Here is a 27,575-nt window from a genome sequence, read left to right on the forward strand (position 1 = left end):
ATTTAGCTATTTTTCTATCTATCTATTTGCCTATCTTTTTGTCTGTCTATGTATCTGTCTTCTCTGTCTGTTTTTATCTGTCTCTATCTGTCTGTCGATAGTCTGTCTTTCTACATTTCTTCGCTAACCTAGACGCAATTATCATACTGCTCTCTTGCGTAATGTCTTGTGCGTTCAATAATTGCATACAAAGTAACCACACTCAGACGTCAGTAGAGCTTTCATTTCCTTCTTACATTGTGATTTTATTGGGTTCTAAATTGCCTTTATATAGAGCGTCTATCATGTTCCTAAACTGTCAGGTAGAGTTGAGCCTTCGGCTCTTGGAACTCTAGCCCAGCAAAAGTGAACAAGAGCTCCCTCTCACCGGCCTGAATGAGAACAGTGTACACTGTTCCGTCTGACTGGTGGGTCAGACTCGCGGCAAGATACCGCGTACACTAAAGACCCCCGCCATTTTCCTTTTTTTTTTATACCAGGCTAATGTGCGGGACACGCCATTTATGAAACGGTCCCTTGAGGAACAGCGCCTGGATTGTGACAAGGTTGTGAGAGCTTTTTTACAACTCCGCGCAGTGCAATGAGGATGCATCCCCTCAGGCACCCCCACGGGAATCTTGTTTTGCTACCCTTTAGCCTAATCGTTTCCTCTTACGATCGTTTCCACCCTGGCTCCACTATGAGCAGGGTAGCATGCCCGGGCGTCTATCGTGTTTACAGCTTGCTCAGTGCGCTCTGGTCTAATCTCTTTCGTGCCCAAATGGAGTAATGGGTATCTGAAAGAGGTTTTCCGTGCTGCCTTTAAACGCTCTGCTCGAGTATGGATTTGAGCTCCAACCCCCTTGTCAGGTAACCAAGCAGTAGCCACCCCACCTCTAAGTCCTTGTGTCTCTCAGTTGACTCCAGGCTTTTTATAGTACCGCGATTTTCACTCAAAACAAGCGTTTGCCTTTTAGTTGGGTTCTATGACCCATTGAAGAATAGGAAGATGAACATTTTTAAAGCCTTATCTACACAACTATGCCTATTTAATGTTATTTTTAATGTATGTAGTATTCTAATATCAATTCCTGCTTCGGGAATATTCTTATGATCCGCTGACCAGATAAGATCTCGAATAAGGAACTGTGGCAAAGACAAATAGCATCAAGCCCATGTAAGACTACATACTTCAGAGCCTGTATCCAGTGTTAAAATGCAAGCTTCCGTCTGATAACCCCAAGAAGGAGAAAGAGCGGGACGAACCAGAAATACGTGGGGCCGAACTTTTCAGCAGATGTGGGGAAAATAACAGAGACTCGCCCAGACTTGTGACGCCAGAAGGTAGCGGGTTGACGCACCATGTCCCGGTTAGGAGAGACTCACCCAGAATTGAGACGCCAGAAAGTAGCGGGTTGACGCACAATGTCCCGGTTAGGAGAGACTCACCCAGAATGAGACGCCAGAAGGTAGCGGGTTGACGCACCATGTCCCGGTTAGGAGAGACTCACCCAGAATTGAGACGCCAGAAGGTAGCGGGTTGACGCACCATGTCCCGGTTAGGAGAGACTCACCCAGAATTGAGACGCCAGAAGGTAGCGGGTTGACGCACCATGTCCCGGTTAGGAGAGACTCACCCAGAATTGAGACGCCAGAAGGTAGCGGGTTGACGCACCATGTCCCGGTTAGGAGAGACTCACCCAGAATTGAGACGCCAGAAGGTAGCGGGTTGACGCACCATGACCCGGTTAGGAGAGACTCACCCAGAATTGAGACGCCAGAAGGTAGCGGGTTGACGCACCATGTCCCGGTTAGGAGAGACTCAACCAGAATTGAGACGCCAGAAAGTAGCGGGTTGACGCACAATGTCCCGGTTAGGAGAGACTCACCTAGAATTGAGACGCCAGAAGGTAGCGGGTTGACGCACAATGTCCCGGTTAGGAGAGACTCACCCAGAATTGAGACGCCAGAAGGTAGCGAGTTGATGCACCATGTCCCGGTTAGGAGAGACTCACCCAGAATTGAGACGCCAGAAGGTAGCGGGTTGACGTACCATGTCCCGGTTAGGAGAGACTCGCCCAGAATTGAAACGCCAGAAAGAAGGTAGCGGGTTGACGCACCATGTCACGGTTAGGAGAGACTCGCCCAGAATTGAAACGCCAGAAAGAAGGTAGCGGGTTGACGCACCATGTCCCGGTTAGGAGAGACTCGCCCAGAATTGAAACGCCTTGTGGAAGTTGGTTAATGAACCATATCCCAGTTGAAGAGACTCGCCTAGAATTGATACGTCAGGAGATAGCTGATTGACGACCCATGTCCCAGTCGAAGAGACTCGCCCAGAATTGCGACGCCAGGAGATAGCTGATCGACGACCCATGTCCCAGTCGAAGAGACTCGCCCAGAATTGCGACGCCAGGTGATAGCTGATCAACGACCCATGTCCCAGTTGATGAGATCATCGCATAGCGCTGTAAGTCTTCTTCTTTTCTTCCTCTTTCATTAATACTATTAAGAAATTAAAACTTTGAAAAAACTTTAAAAATTGTTTTACTTCTCCAGCTTAATGGTTAATTTAGCGTCGCGACTGAGCTGCTCCTCATTTGCGATGACGTTTATTTCAATAGTAACCTCACGCTCGGGGGTAACAACAATCATTCCAGCCAGACTGAAAAAGAGTGAGCGAGATAAACATCATAAACATGTGTCTGTTCTAGTTTAAACGCTATAAGTTTGTTTTTTCAACAAAATTACTCATGGTTCTGTTATTATCTCAGTGTTCCGGAGTGTATGCGCGTGTTTATGGTTTAACCAAGAGAAAAATAAAGCGGATTGATTTGGTTGTTGTGATAGTAAATGTTATAGTTGTTTTTTTGGCCCTTTAAGTTACACAGTAACCCACATTGCTGACATGTCGAAAGAATGCTATAGTTAACAAAGATAATGAAAGCCCTATGGGCCCACAAATAGGTACGATGTACGAAAATAAAGTTAGCGTTTACACAAAGAAAATGTTTGTTAGTGTCTACTTGCCTACTATTACAGTTTTGTTGGCTGAAAAGAATCTGATGAAACAACTAGCGGGTATGTCGTAATTTAAGAATGCGTAGAACTCTAACACGGACGTGCCGAGAAACGCGAGACATACTTTTCTTTGTGTGTAAACTTTTTGTCAGTTTTAGTGAGTTATATCTTGAAACAATTACTCCACTTGTGTTGTTTTTTTTTTCCCATACATCTACTTTCACGTTAAAGCTGTTACAGATTTATAAATCAAAGTGATCCAAACTGTATGTTCACTTTTAATTAAGATTTTAATAATATAACACGGTAGTTTGAACAAAATTTAGCTTAACAGAATTAACACGTCTTCTCACTCTGGCAATCTGGAGTCGTCTGGCCTGCCCAAGACAGCTTATATTTCACTGCGCATGCTCGCAAAAACATTGAAACTAAAATGTCGAGTGGATAGCGTAGAGGTGACTCAGAATATCGGGTTTTTTTCACTGCTGAGTGGACATGAGTGGACATGCTGAGTGGACATGGAAGACATGGAAGTAATTTCTTATCAATCTTAAAGGACCAACCAAGGAACACTCAATGCCGGGGGCTGAAAGTGGGGATAGGCTCCCACTTTCCAAGACATGCTTCAAACAATGTTTGATTACAGTTACTTGAATGTTTATCTAATAATCATTCAAAACCATTGAATAATAATAATAATAATTTATATAACGCTATTAACAAACATGATGTAAGCTGAATGCGCTGTGATAACATTACAAACACAAACACGAGAGCTAAAATAACAAACTAATCTAAATCGGTTTGAACAGATAGGTCTTAATGTTCTTCTTGAGTGTAGTGAAGCATGTTGTCTGTCTGTAACTTTTTGGAGAGTAAAGTGGTATCACTTGAAGCGTTGAGTCCATGGAGCGCATTGCACTTTGAGGAAGATATGAAATGATCAGTTCGCTAAGGTACAAGGGCATTTCTTTATTGTAGAGGCACTGATGACAAAGTGTGAAAAACTTGTAGTCAATTCTTGCTTTTATAGAAAGCCAATGGAGTGTGCGCAAGAGATTTTCCAATAAGAGTTTCAAAGAAGATTATAGAAATTCTGCTTTTCCTAATTTACGGAATGTGTGCAATTCTTGCATATTCAAATATGTGTGAGCAACTTTTAATCAAAATCATAAACTTTAAAAATCTGTGCCAGACGAACGAACATGCAGACGTTGCTATGGGACATACGAATTGCTCAAAATTATGACCAACTACTCTCAAAACACTTGTATCTCCTACAAAACATTAAATTTTAAATACAATACTTAAATTCGTTTTCTGTTTGTTTTTTATAAAACAAAAATAATAATGCCCGCAGAAACCTTTTCTTTTAGGTTTGTTGCCCGCTAACGAAAACGTTTGCCCAACCCTGAACTAGATAGACACAGAGATAAGCGTTTTAAAAGTGTTCTCTAAAGAAACGTTTGTAATTTTGACGTCGTAAAATAATCAAATGTTGCTTTTTTTTTTTCTCAGCGCCGATCGATGCGAAAGTGACGCCGGTGATACATATCTTATAAACCTAAGATTATTCATATAGTAGTCAATTCTAAGAATATTTATGTAGTAATTAAAGCTCAGATTATCTATATAGTAATCAAATCTAAGATTTAAAGTAATCAAATTTGAGATTACTCATATATTAATCAATTATAAGATTATTCATGTAGTAATCAAATATAAGATTTTTCGTATAGTAATAAAATTTAAGGTCATTCATATAGAAATCAATCATACGATTATTTATAAAGTAATCAAAGCTAAGATTATCTATATAGTAATCAAATCTAAGATTATTGATTCAATAATTAAAATTTAAGATCATTCATATAGTAATCAATTATGTGATTATTTTTGTTGTAATCAAAACTAAGATTATCCACATAGTATACTTATCTAAGATTATTCATAAAGTAATCAATTATGAGATTAATTATGTAGCAATCAAACAGAATTTTACTTGTTTAGTACATAATATTCGGTTCTCCATACGCTGACTGGCGGCACCAGGTACTGCTCCACTATGGACTCTTTGCTAAGCGTTACATAGACAGTCGCAATCGTTGGGGATTGCAGGACACAGTACGATCTATTGCTAAAAGACAGGTCATAACAAGAAAAGTACAAGACACAGTACGATCTATTGCTAAAAGACAGGTCATAACAAGAAAAGTACAAGACACAGTACGATCTATTGCTAAAAGACAGGTCGTAACAAGCAAAGTACAAGACACAGTACGATCTATTGCTAAAAGACAGGTCATAACAAGCAAAATATAAAAAAAAAAGCTTAAATAAAAAAAAAATAACCTTATCTAAAGGGGAAAAACTCGTCCTTAAAACTATACCTACCAATAATGTATAAGCTATTTCCCTTCCTCGATGTCAAACAAAATAATTAATTAACAGAACTAATTGGCTTATTGAGTATTTTGTTTATCGATCTGTGCTTTGTTAGGTACAATAAAGAATTGTTTAAAGTATCAACTTGATCGGAGAGGGCGTGAGGGAGAAAATAGCGTTAACAATTATTTAAGGGGACTTAACTTGATCCAACTCCGCCATATGCCGGTCCCAAGCCCGGGTGAGAAAGGAGGAGGGTTTGGCGTGGGGCTAGCGACCCCACCCTGTAAAACCACTATTGCTACAGAAACGGCAAACTCGACACATAATGAAAACTATACATGCGGCGAGGGCGGCCAAACCCTGATGACGGTGTTGGATCAAAGCCAACTGGAAGTCCAATACCCGATACATGGCAAGCCTTTCAACGCAAGGAAACCGACTATTATAGGCACGTGGAATATAAGAACCCTGAATCAATGCGGTAAACTGGCCCAACTTTTAAGAGAGTTTGACTCTTATCGGCTGGACATCCTTGGGATCTGCGAGATGCGGTGGACATCAAGTGGACAAATAATCAATGATGGCAAGACAATAATATATTCAGGACATGTCAAGGAGCACATTGGTGGTGTAGGAATCATCATGTCTAAAATAGCAGCTTCAGCGCTAATTGCTTGGAAGCCGATCAGTGACCGCATCATTACAGCTCCACTCCAAACAAAGCAAATTAAAGTCACTACCATCCAAGCTTATGCCCCTACAGAGGATGCAGAAGATACCATCAAAGATCAGTTCTATAATCAACTACAAACCACTCTTGATGAAACACCTACTCACGATCTAATTCTACTGATGGGAGATTTTAACGCCAAAATCAATCCCAACCGAACTGGCTTTGAATATGTAATGGGACCATATGGCTCTGCAGAAAACATCAGTGATAATGGCGAGCGTTTGATTTCTCTCTGCGCATCCAACAGCCTTTCAATTGGAAACACATATTTTAAGCACAAACAAATACAAAAAAAAAACATGGCGATCACCAAATGGAGAAACCTTCAACGAGATAGATTACATTTGCATCTCCAAACGATGGAGGTCATCTCTGTTAGACGTGCGGACCCGCAGAGGAGCTGATATCGGCTCAGACCACTACCTTGTCAGTGGCAAATGTAAGCTCCGATTGAAACGCCAACCAAAACGAGCCACACGACCCCGCCCATTTAATGTAGAGAAGCTTAAAGACGGCAATACTGCAGCACAGTTCCAATTGAAACTAACGAACCGCTTTGAGGCTCTTGCAGATATATTGACCCTTGAAGAAGAGTGGGCCAACTTCAAAGATACCACTATTGGGTGCGCGGAAGAAGTTATCGGAAGGAGGCGAGGTTCATACAAGGAACGGTGGATACAAGACAGAACATGGAAATTGATAGATGAGAGGAAAGAGGCCAAACGTAGACGAGATCAGAAAAATGAAACACAGGATCGCAGCCTAGCGGAAGAAGCCTATAGGGAAGCAGATCTGAAAGTAAAGAGAAGCTGTCGGCAAGATAAACGGGACTGGATTGAGCAGAAGGGACAAGAGGCACAAGCAGCTGCAAGCAGAAATGACACAAAATCCCTCCATCGTATTGTCCGAGATCTCACTGGAGCAAAGAGTGGACATGGGGCACCAATAAAAGACAAGCAAGGCAAAACTTTGTTAACGAAAGAAGAACAGGATGCAAGATGGGTAGAGCACTTTAAAGAAACCCTTAACCAACTGTCGCCAGACCTAACTTACATATTCAAGGACAGTGATCTCAAGGTCAAGACAGACCCAATAACTGCTGAGGAGGTTACCATGGCCATTGCAGTGCTAAAGAATAACAAAGCACCAGGACTAGACATGATATCAGCAGAAATGCTAAAATATGGGGGACAGTGCATTGTTAACAGAATGACTGATCTCTTAAATATCTGTTGGCGAACTTCAAAAGTCCCAGAGGACTGGCAAAAGGGAGTGATTGTAAAGCTTCCAAAAAAGGGCAACTTGGCAGTCTGTAACAACTGGAGGGGCATTACTCTCCTCTCTGTCCCAGGCAAAGTTTTCAGCACTGTTTTGTTGAGACGGCTTCAACAGTCTGTAGATGAAAGGCTCAGAGAAGAACAAGCAGGTTTCCGAAGAGGCAGATCATGTACAGAGCAGATTTTCGTTTTACGAAATATCATAGAACAAAGTCTTGAGTACCAACAACGGCTAACGATCAGTTTCGTGGACTTCAAAAAAGCGTTTGATAGTGTCCACCGAGAATCACTATGGAAAATAGTTAGAGAATACGGTATACCAGAAAAATTCGTCCAGATCCTACGACACCTTTACAGTCAGTCTAGTTGCTGCATTAAAACAGAAGAGGGAACAACAGAGTTTTTTACAATCGAGACAGGTGTGAGACAGTGGTGCATCTTATCTCCCTTCCTTTTCCTCCTAGCCATCGACTACATAATGAGGAGAGCAATGAACCAGACTGCCTTTGGTATTCCATGGCATGAACAACTCCGATTGACGGACTTGGACTTTGCTGATGATGTTGCACTACTCGGGGCTACAAATAAATGCATTCAAGAAATGACGGAGAGCCTAGACAGAGAGGCACCCAAAATTGGCCTCCGCATAAACTTGGATAAGACTAAAATTATGCGAGTGGGATATAAGGCAAAGGGTGTCCCCGTCAGACTTGGCGAGTCAAAGCTTGAAGAGCTGGACAAGTTCACGTACCTTGGCAGCATCATAACAAATGATGGAGATGCTTACCATGATGTAGCGTGCCGAATAGGAAAGGCAGGGAGCATTTTCCAAAGGCTGCAGCCTATTTGGACTAGCCAAGCCATTGGACTCGAGACAAAAAATACACCTTCTCAACACAATCGTCATTCCAACTGCTACATATGCATGTGAGACGTGGAAGTCATCTGTCAAAATTGAGAAAAGACTAAATGTGGCTCAACAGAGATGGCTGAGACGGATTTTGGGAGTCAGTTACACAGACCGGATCTCAAACAAGGAAATCCTTTGCCGAACTGGGAGTCGAACACTTAGTGAGGTTGTGACTGAGCGTCGCATGAGGTTTGCGGGACATGTTCTACGTCAAAATGAATTGCGCACACCAAGAGTTGCGATAACATGGAAGCCAAAACGAGGAAAGCGCAAACAGGGACGTCCTCGTATTACCTGGCGACACACCTTCATGGAGGACCTCAGAACAGTGGACACCAGATGGGAAGAGGCTTCAGACATTGCCAGTGACAGATCATTATGGAGACAGCTTGCCGCCCAATGCGCTGAACGGCGCGGGAGGACCTAAGTCTAAGTCTAAGTCTAACTTGATCCGTGAATGGGAAGGAAGAGAGAGAGATAACCGTATTCACAATTCCACCCAGAAAGACGCCGTGAGCTGATATACGCTGTAATAAAGTTTACATACCTTTCAACCTGGGCTGAATCAAGGGCAGTAAATCTCCAGTGTCTACATGTAGTCATCATCATGGTCAACCAATTCCAGCCTGTGCTAGAATTCTTGGCAGGACAGAACATATTCACCTGTGAACACAAGAACACATTTATTTGTGCAATAAACGTAAATAAAAATAAATGAAATTAAAATAAAAAAAACATTTTAAAAAGCAGATATAAGGGAAAGCACCGCAAAATTACTGTCCTATTTTTCAATACTGGAAGGTTTATCTTCATTTAAAAAAATAAAATAAAACGTTTGTCAATTACCATTAAGTAATTGGCTAATTTTTTTTAATCGATCCATGTATTGTCTTCGAATATGCATAATTATAAAGTAAATAAAGTTTCAACTAGGTTAATCGGTCAAAGATTGGGGGGGGGGGTCTAGTCATAAACCTATCGCGAACTTGCATACTTGCTGCCAGGGGCGGACTGGCTATATGGGCATTTGGGAAAATGCCCGGTGGGCCGGTACCCAAATGGGCTGGTTGGGCCACCGAAAGGTCCGCATGGATGCCACTAAGTATTAAATTGATAAAGGTTTTATAATATTCTCTTTAAAAAAAAGCGGACATCTGAGTATCGTATTTAAAAGAAATCACTCTACAGTGTAATACTAATTTGTTCTAGTAAACTTTCCGAGATAAAGTAATAGCCTACATCCGTAGACAGCGCTACTAGTAGTTGGCTTCACCCTGGGCTATTAAAAAGCAACATACGGCCCTTTTTCAAATACGAAGCTCACAATTATCGACACTCAAACTTAACATAATGATTTTGAGGACAGGTAGGCTTATATTTGGATGCCCATCACATGATAGGTAATTTATGGGCCCGATTGTATGGAAATGCCCGGGCCGATTTCGACACTCAGTCCGCCCCTGCTTGCTGCCGACCCAACCAACCGTAGCCGTAGTAAGAAACCAGTACCCTTGACCACCCTTATAAAAAGCAGGGTGTTCACGCGGCAAATACGTAAGATTGCACTGGAATGAAGCGTTTTTCTAGACCAGTGGTACTGCACCATTGATGTCAACTACACCATTGATAATGTCTACTGGGAAAGAGAAAGTGCTATTGAGCTAATGCAACAATGCATTAAACAGAAGAAATCAACTCATTGTTTGGTTTTGAGTTCATTTCTAGGTGACGCGATTGTTGCATATTAAGACTCAAAATTTCACAAGCAGGTCGTACAGTAACGGAGCATGCTTTGAATACTTTGTTGTAGAAGGATGTTTCCCCTCCCCCTTTTATCATGACCGTTTTCTACACTTTTGCATCATCTTTGTGGCAGTCCGAAGAGCGCCATGTCACGGGCTGGCATTCGCCCGCCTGCTGTATTTTGGATACAACATATGTGCACATTGGATCCTTTTGTTATATTTATGTAGACTTTACATGTTACTATTTCAAGTTTTTATTATGGTAAATATCATTCAGAATATAGCTTCATTATTACCATATTCAGTTAATTCTTAACCTCTGATGTATGCAAACAAGTCATGAAGCTCTTCGATATTGACACTGACGTTTAGAAAAAGATGCACTGGTTAGATCTACAAAGGGAGCAAGCATAATGGAAGGGTCATGGATTGCAGATGGATTGCAGATGGCTTGCACACAAGACGTAAAAAGCCACAGAGAGAAAAGGCTAAAGTGTCTATCGGAAAGCGGCGCTATGAACACATTATTTAGGTCAAATTGAAACGTCAAAGTCAACTTGTGTATGTGTGTATGTGTGTTAGACTGTTCGTGTGTGTGTGAGTCTACCTCGTTAAACTTCTGTGGTGTAATGTCAACATAATGGCCGTGTTTTCATTGTGTAATGTGTTTATATAGATCGAGGAGATATCTGTTGGCTTTATTAACAGAGTAGCATAATAAAAGAAAAGAAAGTAATATGAAGAAACGCAAAAGTATAACAATGGTATGTAAAGGAAAATGGATGAGAGTACAGAAACCGTGCAAACGTATACCATAGAGCAGCGGTTCTCAACCTTTTATGCTCGGGGACCCCTTTTTACAATCCCCCACTCTTCTGCGACCTTTCCCCCCCCCCAATCACTCATACAGCAATAGAAGAATAGACAATAACAATTCATTTTTTCGATGGTCTTTGGCGACCCCCAAAGGGGTCGCGATCCACAGGTTGAGAACCCCTGTCATAGAGGGAAAGTTTTCAAATTATGCATAAAAATAAAGCAGTATCAAGAATGCTAAGTTTAGAAACACGTGTGTAGTTATCTTTTGTCGACCTGATCAAGTTATGATTCTTTCTGTAAATTATATTTTTGTCATACTCAAATTGGGTGCAGATAAAATGCATACTTACACGTTGATTTTTTACATAAGTGCAGATATATACTGTAAGATCGACAGTGTCAGCGTACCTCCAAATAACAAACTTGTGAGTTGTTTGGCTTTCTGAAATTGACCATTGCAATATAAAATATCTTGGAAAAATAAGAAAAGATTTAATCTCAGTGCCATCAAAGTGACTATATTTTATCACTCAAGTGTACATTGGGGGTATACATTGGCAGTGTACATTGAGTTAGGTGAACAGAACAGTGGGAGTGTACATTGAGAGGGTACTAGGGTAGCATACATTAGGAGTGTACATTGAGAGGGTACTAGGGTAGCATACATTAGGAGTGTACATTGAGAGGGTACTAGGGTAGCATACAATAGGAGTGTACATTGAGAGGGTACTAGGGTAGCATACATTAGGAGTGTTTATCGAGAGGAGTGCATACTGTTATGACATGATTAGGAATTAGTTATTTGTTTCGGGAATAGGGTAAAGTTTTACTTAGCGACGATGACGTAAAGTGGGTTAAAAAACAAGAACGCTCTAAGTGACGCTAAAAGTAAGTCGCTTCTTGTAGAGTAGGAGACTTGAGTACAATAGATATATGGATTTACGGACATAGCTGACATCGGACGATTCCCTTCTTGATTATTAAATATATTTGTAGAACAACATCAGCGTCGACTACATATTTGATTGTTTCGTCCTTTCGCCGGTGTTACTGAAGTAGTTTGAGTTACGCATTACTTCCAGTCAGACGTAGATCTACACTAGATATATTTCCAAGAATCAACACCGCGCGGAAGCCTTAACAATACATAAGGAGTGTACATTCAAAGGGTAGCCTACATTAAGAGCATACATTGAGCGGGTAGCCTACATTAGGAATGCACATCGAGAATGAAGCCTACTTTAGCCGTGTACATTGGAGTGTACATTGGAAACGATGTTAAATGTTGCTTGCTAATAGCTAATCAGACCCGGATAACTTATGTTGCTTGCTATTAGCTATTCCCACCCGGATAACTTATGTTGCTTGCTAATAGCTATTCAGACGTAGAAAAAAAAAGAATAAGACCAGACGTTTTTGACGATAAAATTGTAACTAACAAAAGATGCACTCATAGGGGTGCTATGCTATAACCACGTTTATAGAAGATGCACATTTAATCAAAAGGTCCGAACATGATACTAACCCAAGAACACCCCTTTAAAAAAACAAATTGCACGGGGAACTGGAATCCACTGGCCATACAGACGAAATTAACGGTTTTTAAACAAGAGCTAGGAAGAAGACATCTCTCGATACTATGATACCGACGAAGACAATGAACAGCAAACAATTAGAACAAACGAAACAGACAATTATAAACCAACATCTAGAGAACTTGTTGTGCCGGTCAAGACAACCAGAAGTGGTCGAGTTGTTAATTTCTTATAAATATAAGTCTTAAGAACTTTAAAAGGAAGAATGTGATAATAGCTTCAAAAGGAAGGATGTGCTAATATTATATGATATATATGATATTACGTCATTGTTTGTTGTTTATGTTTTGTGAGAAAGCAAAGGATCGGACGGAAAAAAAAAGTTAGTTATATATGTCTACCTTGATAATGACAGTCTCGTTATTATCATTATTATTTAATAACTTCTACAGTAATTTATTATTAATCTGTGACAACAGAACACATAGCGCCCTTTACAGAGGCGTTTAGGAGGGCGATTGTCTGGCATGCCAACAACGTGCCCCGCCCATTGACATTGGGACATTTTCGATCTGGCATTTCTACTGTTTGGTTTACATTTGGATTTTTGGCACAACGGCACAATTCAGGCCATGTAGTAGATACAATACCCACAAGTATTACTTCCCCAATCTTGTTCAAGTGTTAAGAATTAGAGTATTGAGGTTTTAAAATAAATTCCATTCACGACTCAGACAGTAAAAGCCCTAGTAATCTAATAAAAACTGTTGTAAATATGTATATTAAATAACTGTAGGATTAGTGTGGTAAATAAACGCAATTATTTAAATTTAAATATATATTCTTTATACCTTCTAACTTTATATCATTATCCGAAAATCATGCATCTATTCATGCGTGTCAACCAATAACTTAAATGCTGCCAAGTCATTGGTTTTCCTGGCTGGCTCAGGCAACCCATTCCATGATCTAATAGCACTATGGAAGAAGGAGTATTTGTACAAATTTGTCCTAGCATATGGAACGAGGAATGTGCCTTTATCTTTGTGTATTTCTGAGTATTTTATTTCATTCTGTTTTTGTATTTGAAGATTATAATTAAGTGTTTTATGTATAATTGCTACTTTACTTTTGAGTCTTCTGTCTTGAAGGCTTTCTAAATTTAGTGATTTTACTAAAGGTGTTACTCTAGTCAAATGTTAATATTCGTTTGTTATGAATCTCACTGCTCTATTTTGTGTCTGTTCCAGTTTCTTAATGTTTTCTGGAGTTGCGAAATGGTTAGGCACTGACGTGCATTATCTTATACTTTATAGACGTTATACGTGTATCGCTGTCATGCTTTTAATTTTGTGGTGCATGATCATTTCTGACTTAAACTAAGTCATTGGTTTCGTTTCAGGAAACCAGCTCCATTCAGCACTTGCACGAATTTGTCTTAGCATAAAGGATAAGAAATTTGTCTATATCTTAGTGTCTATTTTTTAAAACTAGGTTTTGTTTTTGGTATTCGTAAATTATATCAAATAGTTTATTATTAGAATAAGTAAGACTAGATCCGGTTCTAAAGAATTTATAGTCAAGATTAAGTAAATAGTATTAGATCTAGATTCATTATACTAAGCTCTAGTTCTAGAACAGGGGTAGAATTCTAAATTCTAGACTTAGATCTATATGTAGATCTAGATCTATTCCAGATCTAGTAGTCTTCTATTTGAGTATTTCTTATCTAGATCTACTATCTAGATAGTAGATATAGATCTTATCATCTAGGTCTAAATCTAGCGATTTGTAATTCTAGACTAGAGCGATGGTATTTAATGTGTAGGTCTAAATATCTAGTCTAGATGTCGTATAGTATATATTTACCGCTGATGGAGTTAAAAAAGAAGATAGAAGACAGGATTGTAAAAACAATAACGAGCCTAGAACTCAGTAGGTCCATTGGAAGGAGCGCTAGTTGATTGTTGAGTCTACGGATCAGCCATTTAAAAAAGTAAGATGTGCTAAATATTGTGAAAAAACGAAAGAAAACAGAATTTTGATGGATTCCGAAAACAAAAAGTGAAGGTGTGCATTTCAAAGTGAATTAAACAGATTGTGTACATTGAGAGTGTTGAGTTCATGCATAGGAAGTGTACCATAGACATAAATAAATATGTGTATGAAGTGTACTTTAGGAGTGTACCACAGACCTATATACAGTCTTCAGATATTATTATATATATCGTGTAGTTCGAAATCTTAAAATTTTTATTAGACTCAGACTCAACACTACATTTAATAAAATTCAATAATCTGATGTAAACATTTCGCATCTAAATTATAAGTTAACGAATATTTGCATAAGACTAGTCACTAGAGTAACACCTTTAGTAAAAAAGTAAAGTTAGAAAGCCTTCAGGACAGAAGACTCAAAAGTAAAGTAGCAATTATACATAAAACACTGAACCATAATCTTCAAAGACAAAAACAAAATTTAATAAAATACTCAGAAAGACACAAAGATAATGGCACATTCCATGTCCCATATGCTAGGACAAATTTGTACAAATGCTCCTTCTTCCCTAGCGCTATTAGAGCATGGAATGGGTTGCCTGAGCCAGCCAGGAAAACCAGTAACTTGGTAGAATTTAAGTCCTTGGTTAATATGCATGACTGAATACATGACGCTTATACGTAATCATCTTCTTTCTTGAAGTAACGTCTGTATTATATAAGATAAGATAAGGTGAGTGAGTCTGGTGTGAATGTATATTTTGTTTTTTTTATAGTTATAATTTTTTGCTTGGTGTAATGCACAAATTCTAAGACAAATTTACTAATTTACTAATGGATAACAAATATTATATATATATACATGGCTCCTTCTGTGTCGGAAGACAATGGATGCGCCCAGGTGAGTCAATGGCTTTGGTTTCGTCTTGTGACGAGGCAGAATTTGGATTACGCCAATTCAGGAGCGGCAGAGTTTGCCATACATTCGTGCATGTGTATGCATCTGTCATATGGCTAGCTGATAGTAGGCCTACAGCTTTCTTTCTCCTGACTGATGCAGCTTCGTTTCTTTTGCATTCGGCGAAGGTCGTACCAGGACTTCTCCATGATGTCCTGTTTTGGGCTATCTCCTCTCACATAATTTGTTCGATACCCATGCTTCTCGTGTGTCGCTTGCAGGCATCTCTGTAGGTTATTTTTGGGCTGCCCTTGGGTCTGACTACCTCTGCAAGCTCAGCCTATAGGATGTCTTTATGGCTTCTTCCATCTGGCATGCGAGTGACATGACCAAGCCAGCGTAGCCTTCTCTGTGTAAGAAGAGCATAGATGCTGGTTGGAGAAATGATCCCTCCAGGAGATGCAAATTATGCGTAGGTGTGTTCTTGACGCATCTAAGTTGCCCAGCTCTCACTGCCCTCAAGAAGTGTGCTCAGAACGCAGGCATTGTAGACTATTATTTTGGTTGCCTTGGTCAATTTGATATTTTCCCACATATTATATAAATGTATATTTGCATAGCGTAACCAGGGGAAATACTGCTTTCCTCATTGATCTACAGAAATGAGAATGCACCATGTTATCATTATTATTATTATTGTTATATATTTACATATATATGTTTATTTATATGTGTGTGTGTGTGTAAAAGAAAAAAAAAATCAAAAATACCCCTCCCCCACACACAAAAAAAAATCCTGGTTACACCTCTAATAATGCCCCCTTATAGCGATTCTTTCTTCGTCTGTTTCTTTAAAAAAATCTCTCTCCCAACTAGCCTATTCTCATTTTCTTAAATTAATCTTTAGTTTCCTTCCTTACTTCTGCTTTCTCTCTTAAACGACATGAGATCAAGTCTTGCGCATCACTAGAACTTTCTATTTTCTACTAAGAGAGAGTGCGAGTTCTGCGCTAAATAGTACCATTTATTTAATCTAAACCATTCTAAATGTTTATATTTCCCTAGGCAAAGATGTTAATTGCTTGTGGTATTTCCGTGTCGATATCTCTTGGCATTTTACTGGCAATGGATTTAGTAGCAGGAAAAGGTTATCTCGTGTCTATATCTGATGATAAATAGGCCTATCTAAGTTTTTTTCCGTTGATTATAAAGTGATATACTTCTAATAATATTATATAAGATAATAATAACAAGGCTTGTCTTCAAGTTCGATTATAAAAGGAGGAGTGAAGTATTTTACGCGGCTACGTAGTCCTAGCTTTGACCTAAATATGTTGCCACATTCAACGTAGTCATAATCGTTGTCTGCAGGTGGTTGGTTTAATTTCTCTTTTCGCATTCTAAGCCTAATGGAGTAAATTTTCTTTTGGTGTCAAATGTGTATTCCGAGGCTTTTGTAAGAAGTGACCCACCGCTGTCTCGGTTAGAAGCCAGCTGCTGCTAGGTGCTCCCTTCTTTGTCAGTTGAAAAAAAAGAAAGATAACACACACACAAAAAAAGATAAAATGAAAATCAGCGAGACAAGGAGTTTAATAACATTGACTAAATTTTAAAATTAAAACATAATCATTGTTCCTCTTTAAAATCAATTGATCTATGGGGCAGATGATGTAGGGATCATTTCTTTATGTGGACCACGGTTAACGAGGGTGTCATGTGACCAGCGCAACAACCAACCGCTTTAACTTTCCCTAAACTTATGTCAGGTACCCATTACGGCTGGGTGGACTCAGAGGCGCCCCTAAGATCCGAAATAAAAAAAAAATAAAAAAATTCACCAGCATTTGAACCCGGGGCCTTTGGTTCGAAAGCCAAGAGCTTTTCCACTTAGCCACCGCGCCTAGAAATGTAATAGTTGTCAGGTGTGTTTTGTCCTCGCGCTCATCTACGGTATGATGTACTTCGCCGGGCTCCTCACCTGAACAGTGTTTATTAACTTTATGCCGGGGTTATAATTTAGCCTTGGCTCGTCTGCCTGGGCACCTCTAACAGTCTAGCAATCAATTTATGCAATAAATATCCAGGAACGAATAAACCAAATATTAACGTATACTATTGCAAATAACAACAAAGGTTTAATGAGTTAATGATATATATGATATTATGAGGCCTACATTATGAATAAATATCAATAGCAATTACAAATTACATTCAAAGGACTATAGCACACCTTAATCTCAGTGCCATAGTCAATCAGGCCTCACAACGCCAACCCAACGCCACGGGCAATAGTCAACTACCAAGCCTACAACTCAGACTTGACTCCAGCAGAGTCCCAAGCCTGCGTCCCCACTACTGGGGAAGAACACCACACAGATAACTCACTCTCAAGGCACAACAAGAGAACAATGACACCAATATAGCGCATCCCTAGGAACAGAACTAATAAAACCTTATGGTACTCAAAAGAAAATACCAAACAAGATGCGCACGACAATAGTCGTCAATAAAATACATGAACATATACAAGTTATTATATAATTTTAACACTTGGTACAGGTCAGTGTTTATGCTTGTTTTAAAGTAACTGGGCAATGATTAAAAAAAATGACCCCCTTATTTTTATAGAAATCTACATAACAGTGTTATTAAATCGTTTACATAAGTTCAAACCTAAATTTAATCCAATCACCAAATACATTGAATTATATATAATGATTCTAGTAGGGAAATAAGGATTAAAAAGGATGTTGTAACGGATGTATGTGTGATTTTTTTTTTATTAATGTATTTCTACAGTACCTTGATAATAACCAGATGCTTGTGTGTACTGTATGGTGTATTACATGTGCGAGTATGAGCAAGGAACATACATCGTCACAAAAAGGATCTTTGCACAATAACTAAGTTCACTCCTTTTGAAATAGAATAACAAACTTTGATACAGAATGGGCCACAGTCGAGTCAGTAACTAAATATGATGTTATCCCTTCCAGAGTAAGTAAAGTTCCTCTTTCAGATCTTGTGGTCTGTAGGTCAGGTGATGTAAAGGTTTCTGTGGCCTATGGTTTACGAGGGTTTCAGGTGGCCAGCACAACGACCAACCGCCTTTACTTTTCCCCAACTAATGTCAGGTACCCATTAGAGCTGGGTGGACTCAGAGGTGCCCAAAGATCCCGAAATTAAAAATCCCAGTCTTCAACAGAATTCCAACCCGGGACCTCCGGTTTGGAAGCCAAGTGCTTTACCACTCAGCCACAGCGCTTCCCATCCAGACCCTACAAATGACTGTCCTAAAAGTCTACATCAATAATCTCTAACCCAATACCTATGTTGTCACTAACATGTCGTGTTCAAAGTCTGTCTACTACAGTGCGTCTCTAAACTAAATTAAGTGCCTACAAATGTATTAATAAATTGCTTTCTATTTTCTTGATTCAGACTGCCATCCGCCTTGGTATGGTCGGAAATGTTTGCAGCATTGCAATTGTCAAAACCAAGCGAGTTGTCCCTCTTGTGACTATTCTTGTATACCTGGCTATTTCACGAAGGATTGTCAATACAGTGAGTTTCCCAAAATCACAATTCTTTTGCTTTTTTTTTAAAAGGGGGCGGGTGGAAGACACATTATAATATTAATATTTAACACCTGATACTGTACCTTGGACTTTATTCAAGAATATCTTTTCTTCTGATATTCTTCTTCTGACATGGACAAGACACTAATGTCTTGAGCAGTTTCTCAATCTTGGTTATCTATTTAGACATGACATTGGAATGCTATCAGTTACTTTGGAGTCATCTTGGCCATTGCTGTGGACCGTAGCTGGCATATAACACCAAACCGCTGGTAGACAATTAAACAGCTGTAGGCATATTATATCTTATATAGCTTGAAATATCTTGAATAACTTCTTATGTGGATAAAATAAATATAACTTTTATTACAATATAAAGAAATTCAACTTGAGATAAAATGAAATAAATGTAGTAGACTTTAGTAAAAATATAAAATGGTATTTTGAACAAAAAAATCCAACTCACTACAAAACACGTCTTTTCACTCTGGCAATCAGGAGTTGTCTGTCTTACCAAAGACCACTGACGACAATGCCGCTTATCTTAAATCATTCACAATCAATCGCTAACCTCTTCCCACCGTCACCACAGAAACACACACTCCATAACAACCATATCCACAGAAAGTTTAGCCAATGGCCAGGGACGTCATCCTTCTTGTTTACAGGTGACGTAATGCAAGAGAATAGCACCACCGTCAGAGGTCCATCTGGTAACTACGAATCCTACACTCAGGGCCTGATCCGTGGCATGGACACATCGCCACTTGAGATCAACTTCAATCACGAGACGTTCTTTACCTGGATGACGCTGTGTTTCGAAACCAATGGTACCTTCTTTATCATTAGGATTCAGTTCTTAACTCTTTCTCTCCGTAATTATTTACCAAATTCTGGTGGAATCAACGCTGGTATCGTCAGTTAGGAGAGAAAGAGTTTAAATGTTTGTTGTTGTTAACGAAGCTTATATTAACTGACACTGTGTGTTTCTGACTGGCCGGCACACAAATTCGTACACGTTATTTTCTCCCACATTCCCTTGACGGTTCAGGTTCAAAACTTTGCACAATAATTTAATTGTTACCAACTGTCAGAGTCTCGGATGACATTGCCTGCTACATGTTCACCTCGGGTCACGAGGTCAACCGACACTGTGACATTGCCTGCTACATGTTCACCTCGGGTCATGAGGTCAACCGACACTGTGACACCAACAAACCATGAAACAGAAGAAAAAAATAAAAATAAAAACATTTATTAACCGATTAATTAATTGAATATTTTGGCAGGCGTGGTGGTAGAGTGGGTAAAGGCATTGGTTTCCGAATCAGGGGTCCAGGGCTCGAATCTCGGTGAAGACTGGGATTTTAAATATTGGGATCTTTGGGCACTCTTGAGTCCATACAGCTCTAATGGGTACCTGACATGAGTTGGGGACAAGTCAAGGCGGTTAGTCATTGCGCTTGTTAACCGTAGGCCACCACAAAGTCTGAAAGAGAAACTCTACTGATTTTACTAACTAAACTATTAGTTTAGTTTTATATCAAGAAAGGAAATAAATCTTGCAGTATTGAGATATATGGATGTAAAAGTGCAATTTCTAAAAGTATTTCTAAATATTTTCCATGTTATTTAATAAGAAATTCAATACTTTGTAGTTTGGCTAGAAAAAGCTACGATTTTATCAGCTGTAAAGAGAGATCAACACGTGTCAACTGCCCTGTAGCAAAAGACAATAAAAACATACATAATAACTGCTGTTTCAGAGCATAGAAAAAACTTCAACAAAATTAAGTAGGTAAAGATAAGATAGTTTTATTGGCCCAAACAAAGAGAAATTCAGTTTGACTAGATATTTTCTACCATTCCCAAATAATATCGCCTGATTGAATTTCTAAGAAAATGTCAATATTTTACAATCCCTGTATTTGTTACGTTTGTTTTACCTTTGACACAGTGCCAATAGAATATGCCAGTTTTTCTCTCAATGTCAGCACTTCCCTGAAACTGAATGTCGACCCGGACACTAACTGTGGCGAAGTGTCCAAACTGTTCCTGAATGAGTCTCACTGTGTCGTCCTGAGATGTGAGCCCTACCTGCTCGTCACTAAAGTCTTTGTTTACTGGCAGGGGAAAATCCAATTAAGATCCTTAAATGTTAGCGGAGGTATGTTAAATAGTGCCATTACTTGTATGGATTATTGTATAGGACACAAGCTTGGCATGTAGTCATGATGTAGATCAGTGATGCCCAAAATGTTCATATCCTGCCCGCGACGTGGTATTAACCGGCCCGCCGAAACTTCGGCACAAAGCAGACAAAAAAGAGATAACTTTCAGATATCACATTAATTCATGTGACTACTAGATCCACAAGTTTTTAATAATATTGTTTCAGGTCAATTTCATTTCATTTGTGTACATTTGTCGGTCTTGTGGCCCGCGACGCGAGTGCAGAAAATATTTTGTCCCGCAGGTCTAATTAGGTTGGGCATCACTCTTGTAGATCATATTGAAATTGCATTAATAAAGGTCTTTAAGAGCAAGCATCAATATATTTTTCTATTATGGGACTTGTCGAATTGCAAAGCGCAGGACTTTCGCACCGATGGGTGTTAAGTTCGAATCCTGGTGAAGACTAGAATTTGAACTAAGGCATTTTTATGGACCCCTTTAGTCCTAGTCTGATAGTTGGGGAAATAATCTATCTATCTATCTATCTATCTATCTATCTATCTATCTATCTATCTATCTATCTATCTATCTATCTATCTATCTATATATATATATATATATCTAAAATGTTTATATTATGTAAGCATGTACATGTAAACGTGTGTGTGAGCATGTGAGTACGATTTGTGTAAGCGTGTGTAAGCGTGTGTAAGCTTATGCAAATTTAGCTAAATATGTAAATGTGTGCAAGTATTTGTGTGTTATATGTTTGTGTTTATGTTTTTGAATATTTCACGTCTCGGATGTGTCTTCATAGTTAAATGTTTATTACATCTTAGATTTATCTCCTCAGAATGAAATGTTTATTACATCTTAGATTTATCTCTTCAGGATGAAATGTTTATTACATCTTAGATTTATCTCTTCAGGATGAAATGTTTATTACATCTTAGATTTATCTCTTCAGGATGAAATGTTTATTACACCTTAGATTTATCTCTTCGGGATGAAATGTTTATCACATCTTAAATTTATCTCCTCAGAATGAAATGTTTAATACATTTTAGATTTATCTCTTCGGGATGAAATGTTTATTACATCTTAGATTTATCTCTTCAGGCTGAAATGTTTATTACATCTTAGATTTATCTCCTCAGAATGAAATGTTTAATACATTTTAGATTTATCTCTTCAGGATGAAATGTTTATTACATCTTAGATTTATCTCCTCAGAATGAAATGTTTAATACATTTTAGATTTATCTCTTCAGGATGAAATGTTTATTACATCTTAGATTTATCTCCTCAGAATGAAATGTTTAATACATTTTAGATTTATCTCTTCAGGATGAAATGTTTATTACATCTTAGATGTATCTCCTCAGAATGAAATGTTTATTACATTTTAGATTTATCTCCTCAGAATGAAATGTTTATTACATTTTAGATTTTTCTCCTCAGAATGAAATGTTTAATACATTTTAGATTTATCTCCTCAGAATGAAATGTTTATTAAATCTTAAATTTATCTCAACGCATTTAGACGGAAGAAGGAGGCGGGCAGGGATCGAACCCCGGGGTCATCTAGATTACAATCCAGAGCGCAAACCACACGGCCAGGCAGCTATCGTGTGTGTTTTGTGTATGTGGGTGATTGTATGTGTGGGTGTGTTTGTGGGCATGCTTTTATGGTTTCCGGTCATTTTGTGTAGGGGCTAACATGGCTCTGAAGCAGGACGTCAGGCTTGATGTAAAAAGTAAAGATCCAAATCGAAACCCAAGCTACGTGGTCGACCAGGACTACGGCACCACGGCTACATCCCAACATAAGACTAGGTTACCCGTCTTTCATGTGATATTAAGAGAGGCGATCTGGATCCAGAGAATCGTTCTAGTAACAGGTGAGAAAACTTGATGAAATAGCCTTTGAAAATTTCCCCCGGGACCCCATATGAGGGGTGGGGCCCAAATGAGTGTGTTAACATTAAATATCTTGCAAAATGCAGGGGCCCCCTAATAGGTCAACCCACCCCGCGGCCCGAAATAATGAAAAATTCTTTGGTACGCTCCTGCGTTTTTTTTTTGTAGATTTAGGCCTTAATTGGCGCCTGGCCTATCTAATGGTTTGTTTTTGTTTTGTAAATATGCTGGTCATGTATCGGGTTTTCATTTCATGTTGAAAATCAACATCCTTCTCAAAATTTTCCGCTCTACGACGGGCTGTGGCTGCTGTCAGGGTTTTAACCCAAGACTATTGAGACGCCACGACCATGCAGCCATTTCTGATTGACATGCTTGACCATTGTATCAATACGTTATTTTAAAGGTTTGCATTCAAATTGTTACTTATTGCTTTAGGAGTATAGTGATAATAATGAAATCTGTTTCCCTTTAACAAAGCTCCACCCTGACACTGCCAAAGAATGAAAATTAATTAAATGCTACTACTACTGCATACCCGCCCACTCACCCGTTGGACGTAATTGTCTACTTATTGGAGAAACGTCTGTAATTTATAAGAGATGAAAATGTCTCAGTGGACTCATGTCTTGTCTACGCCAATGAATAATTGTGCAAAGTTTCAATTTGATATGAGAATGAGCGTGGGAGAAATAACGTGTACACGCTATTTACCAGACAGACAGACGGATAGACAGACAGAGTTGATATAAGCTTTGTAAAAATCGTTCGATTTGTCCCAAACTTGTATAGTTTTCATAAGAATGCGTTACCGTGAGCTATCATGATTTCAGTTTTTTTCATTCCCAGCGTCCAAAGAAGTCCATAATTTAAGCGTTCAAGTGTTTGATGATCTATCTAAAGCCACAGACGCCGACTACAGCTATCTGGTGGCCACAGAACATGACAACAACTTCTTTCACAGTTTTTATGTGCCATCAAGAAAAAGGTCGAAGAAAATCAAGGTCACTGGAGTGAATAATATTAAACAAAGATCTCTTTCTTTTGCTGACATTTTAATATATTCCGGTATGTTGATTATTTAGATAGCTTAGAGGGCGAATAGGAAGCGCGGTGGCTAAACGGTTAAGCGCTCGGCTTCCGAACCTTGGGTCCTGGGTTCGAATCTTTACGTGAAGACTGGGATTTTGAATTTCGGGATTTTTAGGGCGCCCCTGAGTCCATACAACTCTAATGGATACCTGACTTTAGTTGGGGAAAGTAAAGGCGGTTGGTCGTTATGCTGGCCACATATTACCCTGCTTGTTAACCGTTGGCCAAGGAAACAGATGCCCTTAACATCTGCCCCATTGATCGCAAGATCTGAAAGGGAAACTTTATTTTTACTTTTTTTAGAGAGTGAATCATACAGGAAAAAACTTAAAAAAAACAACAAAACGCTTATACAAGTGTTATTGTATTAATTAGATAGCATCAGTCATGTAGTTAAATTTGTAATATATCTAGATCAACAATAATAAATCTGTGCGATCTGATTTTTTTTTACCAATGGTTTTTTTTTTTTTAGCGCTATTTCATGCTTTTAGCTTTCTTAATACGCTATCTCAACAATACTAAGGAATAGTAATGTGAGAGAATCAGCAAATAGGAAGTAAACCAATCTTAACAATGGATAATCTATAATCTTAGATGTACTTTAAATCATTATTAATCATATTTCACGATTGAGGGCTTAAGAGACGCAAATCATCTTTTCCAAATCCATGAACGAAATCCCTGCGAAGATTTCCAGCCTACCTATGTCACTTTTCAAGTCTATAGCGTGCGTTTTTCATGACATGTCAATATAATATCAAGAAAAATGTGACTCTTGAATTCTAGAAAACGTTAAATCGAGTCTTGTTCACGATCTTTTAGATTGTCGGTTTTCCTTCTACGGCCCGACATGCAAAAACTCTTGCAGTATTGGATGCTTTTATAATATAATATTGTTACGATCATCAATGGTGCTAATGTCACGATCAAACTTGATGCCAAGATGTCACATTGATGCACAATCAATGATCGTAATTGCCGAGGATTCAGAAATAGTCAGTTGATAAGATGATCACCTAGAAGATGCTAATTGATAATAGGATCATCTAGAAGTTGCTAGTTGATAAGAGGATCATCTAGAAGTTGCCAGTTGATAAGAGGATCATCTAGAAGTTACTAGTTGACAAGACGATCTAAGTATGTTATTATATATATTCAATGAAGAAACTTCTCTTCGTCTAAAACAATTACTTTAATTCAAAACTTGGAAAAGCTATTCACAAATAATTACAATCGTTAAATGTACTTGAATAGAATAACTAATCTACACAATAATATAATTGAGTTCTAACACTAGACTCACGTACGTGTTATCTCTAACACGTTCCACAAAAGACTGCCGCAATCTAGAATCCTTCCCGGGCTCTAGAGCGTTATCACGTGACCAACATCTCTCCGCTGCAAGGCCAACCAATAAATGCAGCTCAATGTACAACAATCAAAGTCTCAAACCAATCATATCCATTTCAAAACATTATTTAGTTGCGTGATAGAAAATCCCGAGGTAACTAACATTCTGCCGACAAGCTAAATATAGACTATGGCTAAATATAGATACAGTGTACATGACAAATATCAACTAGAATATGAGTCTTGAGTTCTAGAAAAGGGAAATTCTTATTCACGATGCTAAAATGAATTTCCCGATCTTTCAGATTGTCTCTTTCCCTTCTACGGCCCGACCTGCGAAGACTCTTGCAGTATTGGATGTGAAGATATGACCTGCTACGTTACTGGCGAGTGTTTTAGCTGCATGTCTGGAATGACAGGAAAACTCTGTTTAGAATGTACGTGGTAGCTAGATCTCTGACTGAGTGGCCTAAATTGCTTGGCCAAGTGGGCGGCCTCAAGTGTCTCAAACTGTCTATATATAGGGGTTGCCCTGGGTGGTTGTGAAGGCGTTTGTATAGGGGGTGGGATCGCTGGCGAGCAACCCCAAGCACCAGTTCCATCTTTTGACGACAGGAAGCGCGTAATTTCTAGCCGTGGAGAAATATCACAATCTCCAAGGAGACTAAAAAAATATGTATAGTTAATAAAATAGCTTTTAAAAACTATTTAACTTATCTATAATAGAAGTCACGTGGATATTCAGATCTATGCAAACAAAAAAAAGTTATCTACATAGTACAACACAGATTCTCTTTGAAAGGAAAAAAACGTTCCTACTGTAAAAACTATTGACTAACTCTCTCAAACGCCAGTATAGACTCTCATTGTCGTATAGTCGTCACCAACTAACTTTAAATTTTACACACATTAACGTGTACCTGTTGTCCAGGATGTGAACCTCTCGTGATAGCCATGGTCAACCTTTCAACGCATGAGGTAGAGTTAAACTCAAAATTGAGTTGTACCATGAAATTAAACAAAAAAATCTTTGTTAACATCTAGTTTGCATTGCGCTGTAGACAGGGGATTAGGAGTTAAACTTGAGCCACGATTTGTTTCACTCAACAAGTAAAATTCCCTTAACCTTACCCGCTTGCCAATACTGTTTACAAAAACAAAAAAGATTTGAACTCGACCGGTCTGAGCAAACATATAAACATATAATTTCAAACAATTTATTGAGTCTCAATTCAGAATTAACTTGACGGAAAATTTCTTGCTAAATCTCTGAAGTAATGAAACCAAAAACTGATGTTTCCAGGTTACACTGCTGTTGTACTCTTCCAAATTTACATCGTAAAAAGAATTACGCTGATACAACTATATACTGATACAACTTTACATTGATACATCTTTATACTGATACAACTTCATTACTGATACAATGTTATACTGATTCAACTTTATATTGATACTTTATATTGATATTAATTTACATTGATAAAACTTTATACTCATACTTTTTACTGATACAACTTTATACTGATATAACTTTAAATAGATACACCATTATATATTATATTGATATCACTTTATATCAATACAACTTTATACTGATGTAATACAACATTGTTCGGATACAACTTTATAGTGTGCCTAGAGGCATCCGAGAAACATTTCAGCTCGAGTCAAAACTATGAATAAACATTGTCTCTGACAGAATTCACACACGAGCCTCTTGACTTGGCAGTGTATTCCACTTATCAAAATGTCAATATTTAAAAAGTTGATTAGGTTAGACGTCAAAAAAAAAAATTAAAAAAATTGGACACGTTATAAAGAATTCAGAAAAATTCAAAAATTCGGACATTTAGTGCCAATCAAATCTTTATTAACATTTTAATTTTATTTTTAAAATGTGTCCAATTAAAAATTGAGATATTTCTAATTATTCTTTTGTAGTTGATCCGAGTATCGACGAAGGAAATGAAGAGGAATTTGTCCCGGAAAACATCCCTAAGACTCCATTTAGTGACCATGCTGCCAGAAAGAGCGAGTCTTTGTTTGCCGGGACAGACCTATTTTTTGCCATTTTGTTTGGGGCGGTGATACTTGTCATTTTACTGATGCTGGCTTTCTACATCCTAATCAACATTGCTGTTGCACGCTCCG

At 38.5% G+C, this 27,575-nt stretch overlaps 2 protein-coding genes across 2 annotated transcripts in view; one reads left to right on the top strand and one right to left on the bottom strand.

The window, feature by feature from the left end:
* Positions 1 to 14,396, bottom strand: part of LOC106058838 (uncharacterized) — a 44,505-nt gene extending 30,109 nt beyond the window's left edge. The window contains exons 1-5 of the mRNA XM_056017800.1: positions 14,277 to 14,396; positions 11,223 to 11,314; positions 8,856 to 8,971; positions 5,003 to 5,137; positions 2,531 to 2,644 (exon numbers count right to left, since the gene is read on the bottom strand). Coding sequence (XP_055873775.1) covers positions 2,531 to 2,644; positions 5,003 to 5,137; positions 8,856 to 8,971; positions 11,223 to 11,314; positions 14,277 to 14,352 — 533 coding nt within the window. The 5' untranslated portion in view covers positions 14,353 to 14,396. The remainder of the gene's footprint in view (positions 1 to 2,530; positions 2,645 to 5,002; positions 5,138 to 8,855; positions 8,972 to 11,222; positions 11,315 to 14,276) is intronic.
* A 1,952-nt stretch (positions 14,397 to 16,348) lies between these two features.
* Positions 16,349 to 27,575, top strand: part of LOC106058841 (uncharacterized) — a 12,989-nt gene continuing 1,762 nt past the window's right edge. Inside the window, exons 1-8 of the mRNA XM_013216351.2 lie at positions 16,349 to 16,450; positions 18,745 to 18,867; positions 19,550 to 19,711; positions 20,839 to 21,048; positions 22,769 to 22,957; positions 23,826 to 24,044; positions 25,727 to 25,858; positions 27,366 to 27,575. The exon at positions 27,366 to 27,575 is cut by the window's right edge and continues 12 nt beyond it. Coding sequence (XP_013071805.2) covers positions 16,375 to 16,450; positions 18,745 to 18,867; positions 19,550 to 19,711; positions 20,839 to 21,048; positions 22,769 to 22,957; positions 23,826 to 24,044; positions 25,727 to 25,858; positions 27,366 to 27,575 — 1,321 coding nt within the window. The 5' untranslated portion in view covers positions 16,349 to 16,374. The remainder of the gene's footprint in view (positions 16,451 to 18,744; positions 18,868 to 19,549; positions 19,712 to 20,838; positions 21,049 to 22,768; positions 22,958 to 23,825; positions 24,045 to 25,726; positions 25,859 to 27,365) is intronic.

Source organism: Biomphalaria glabrata, chromosome 18 (genome assembly GCF_947242115.1).
Source record: "Biomphalaria glabrata chromosome 18, xgBioGlab47.1, whole genome shotgun sequence".
NCBI classification, from domain to species: Eukaryota; Metazoa; Mollusca; class Gastropoda; family Planorbidae; genus Biomphalaria; species Biomphalaria glabrata.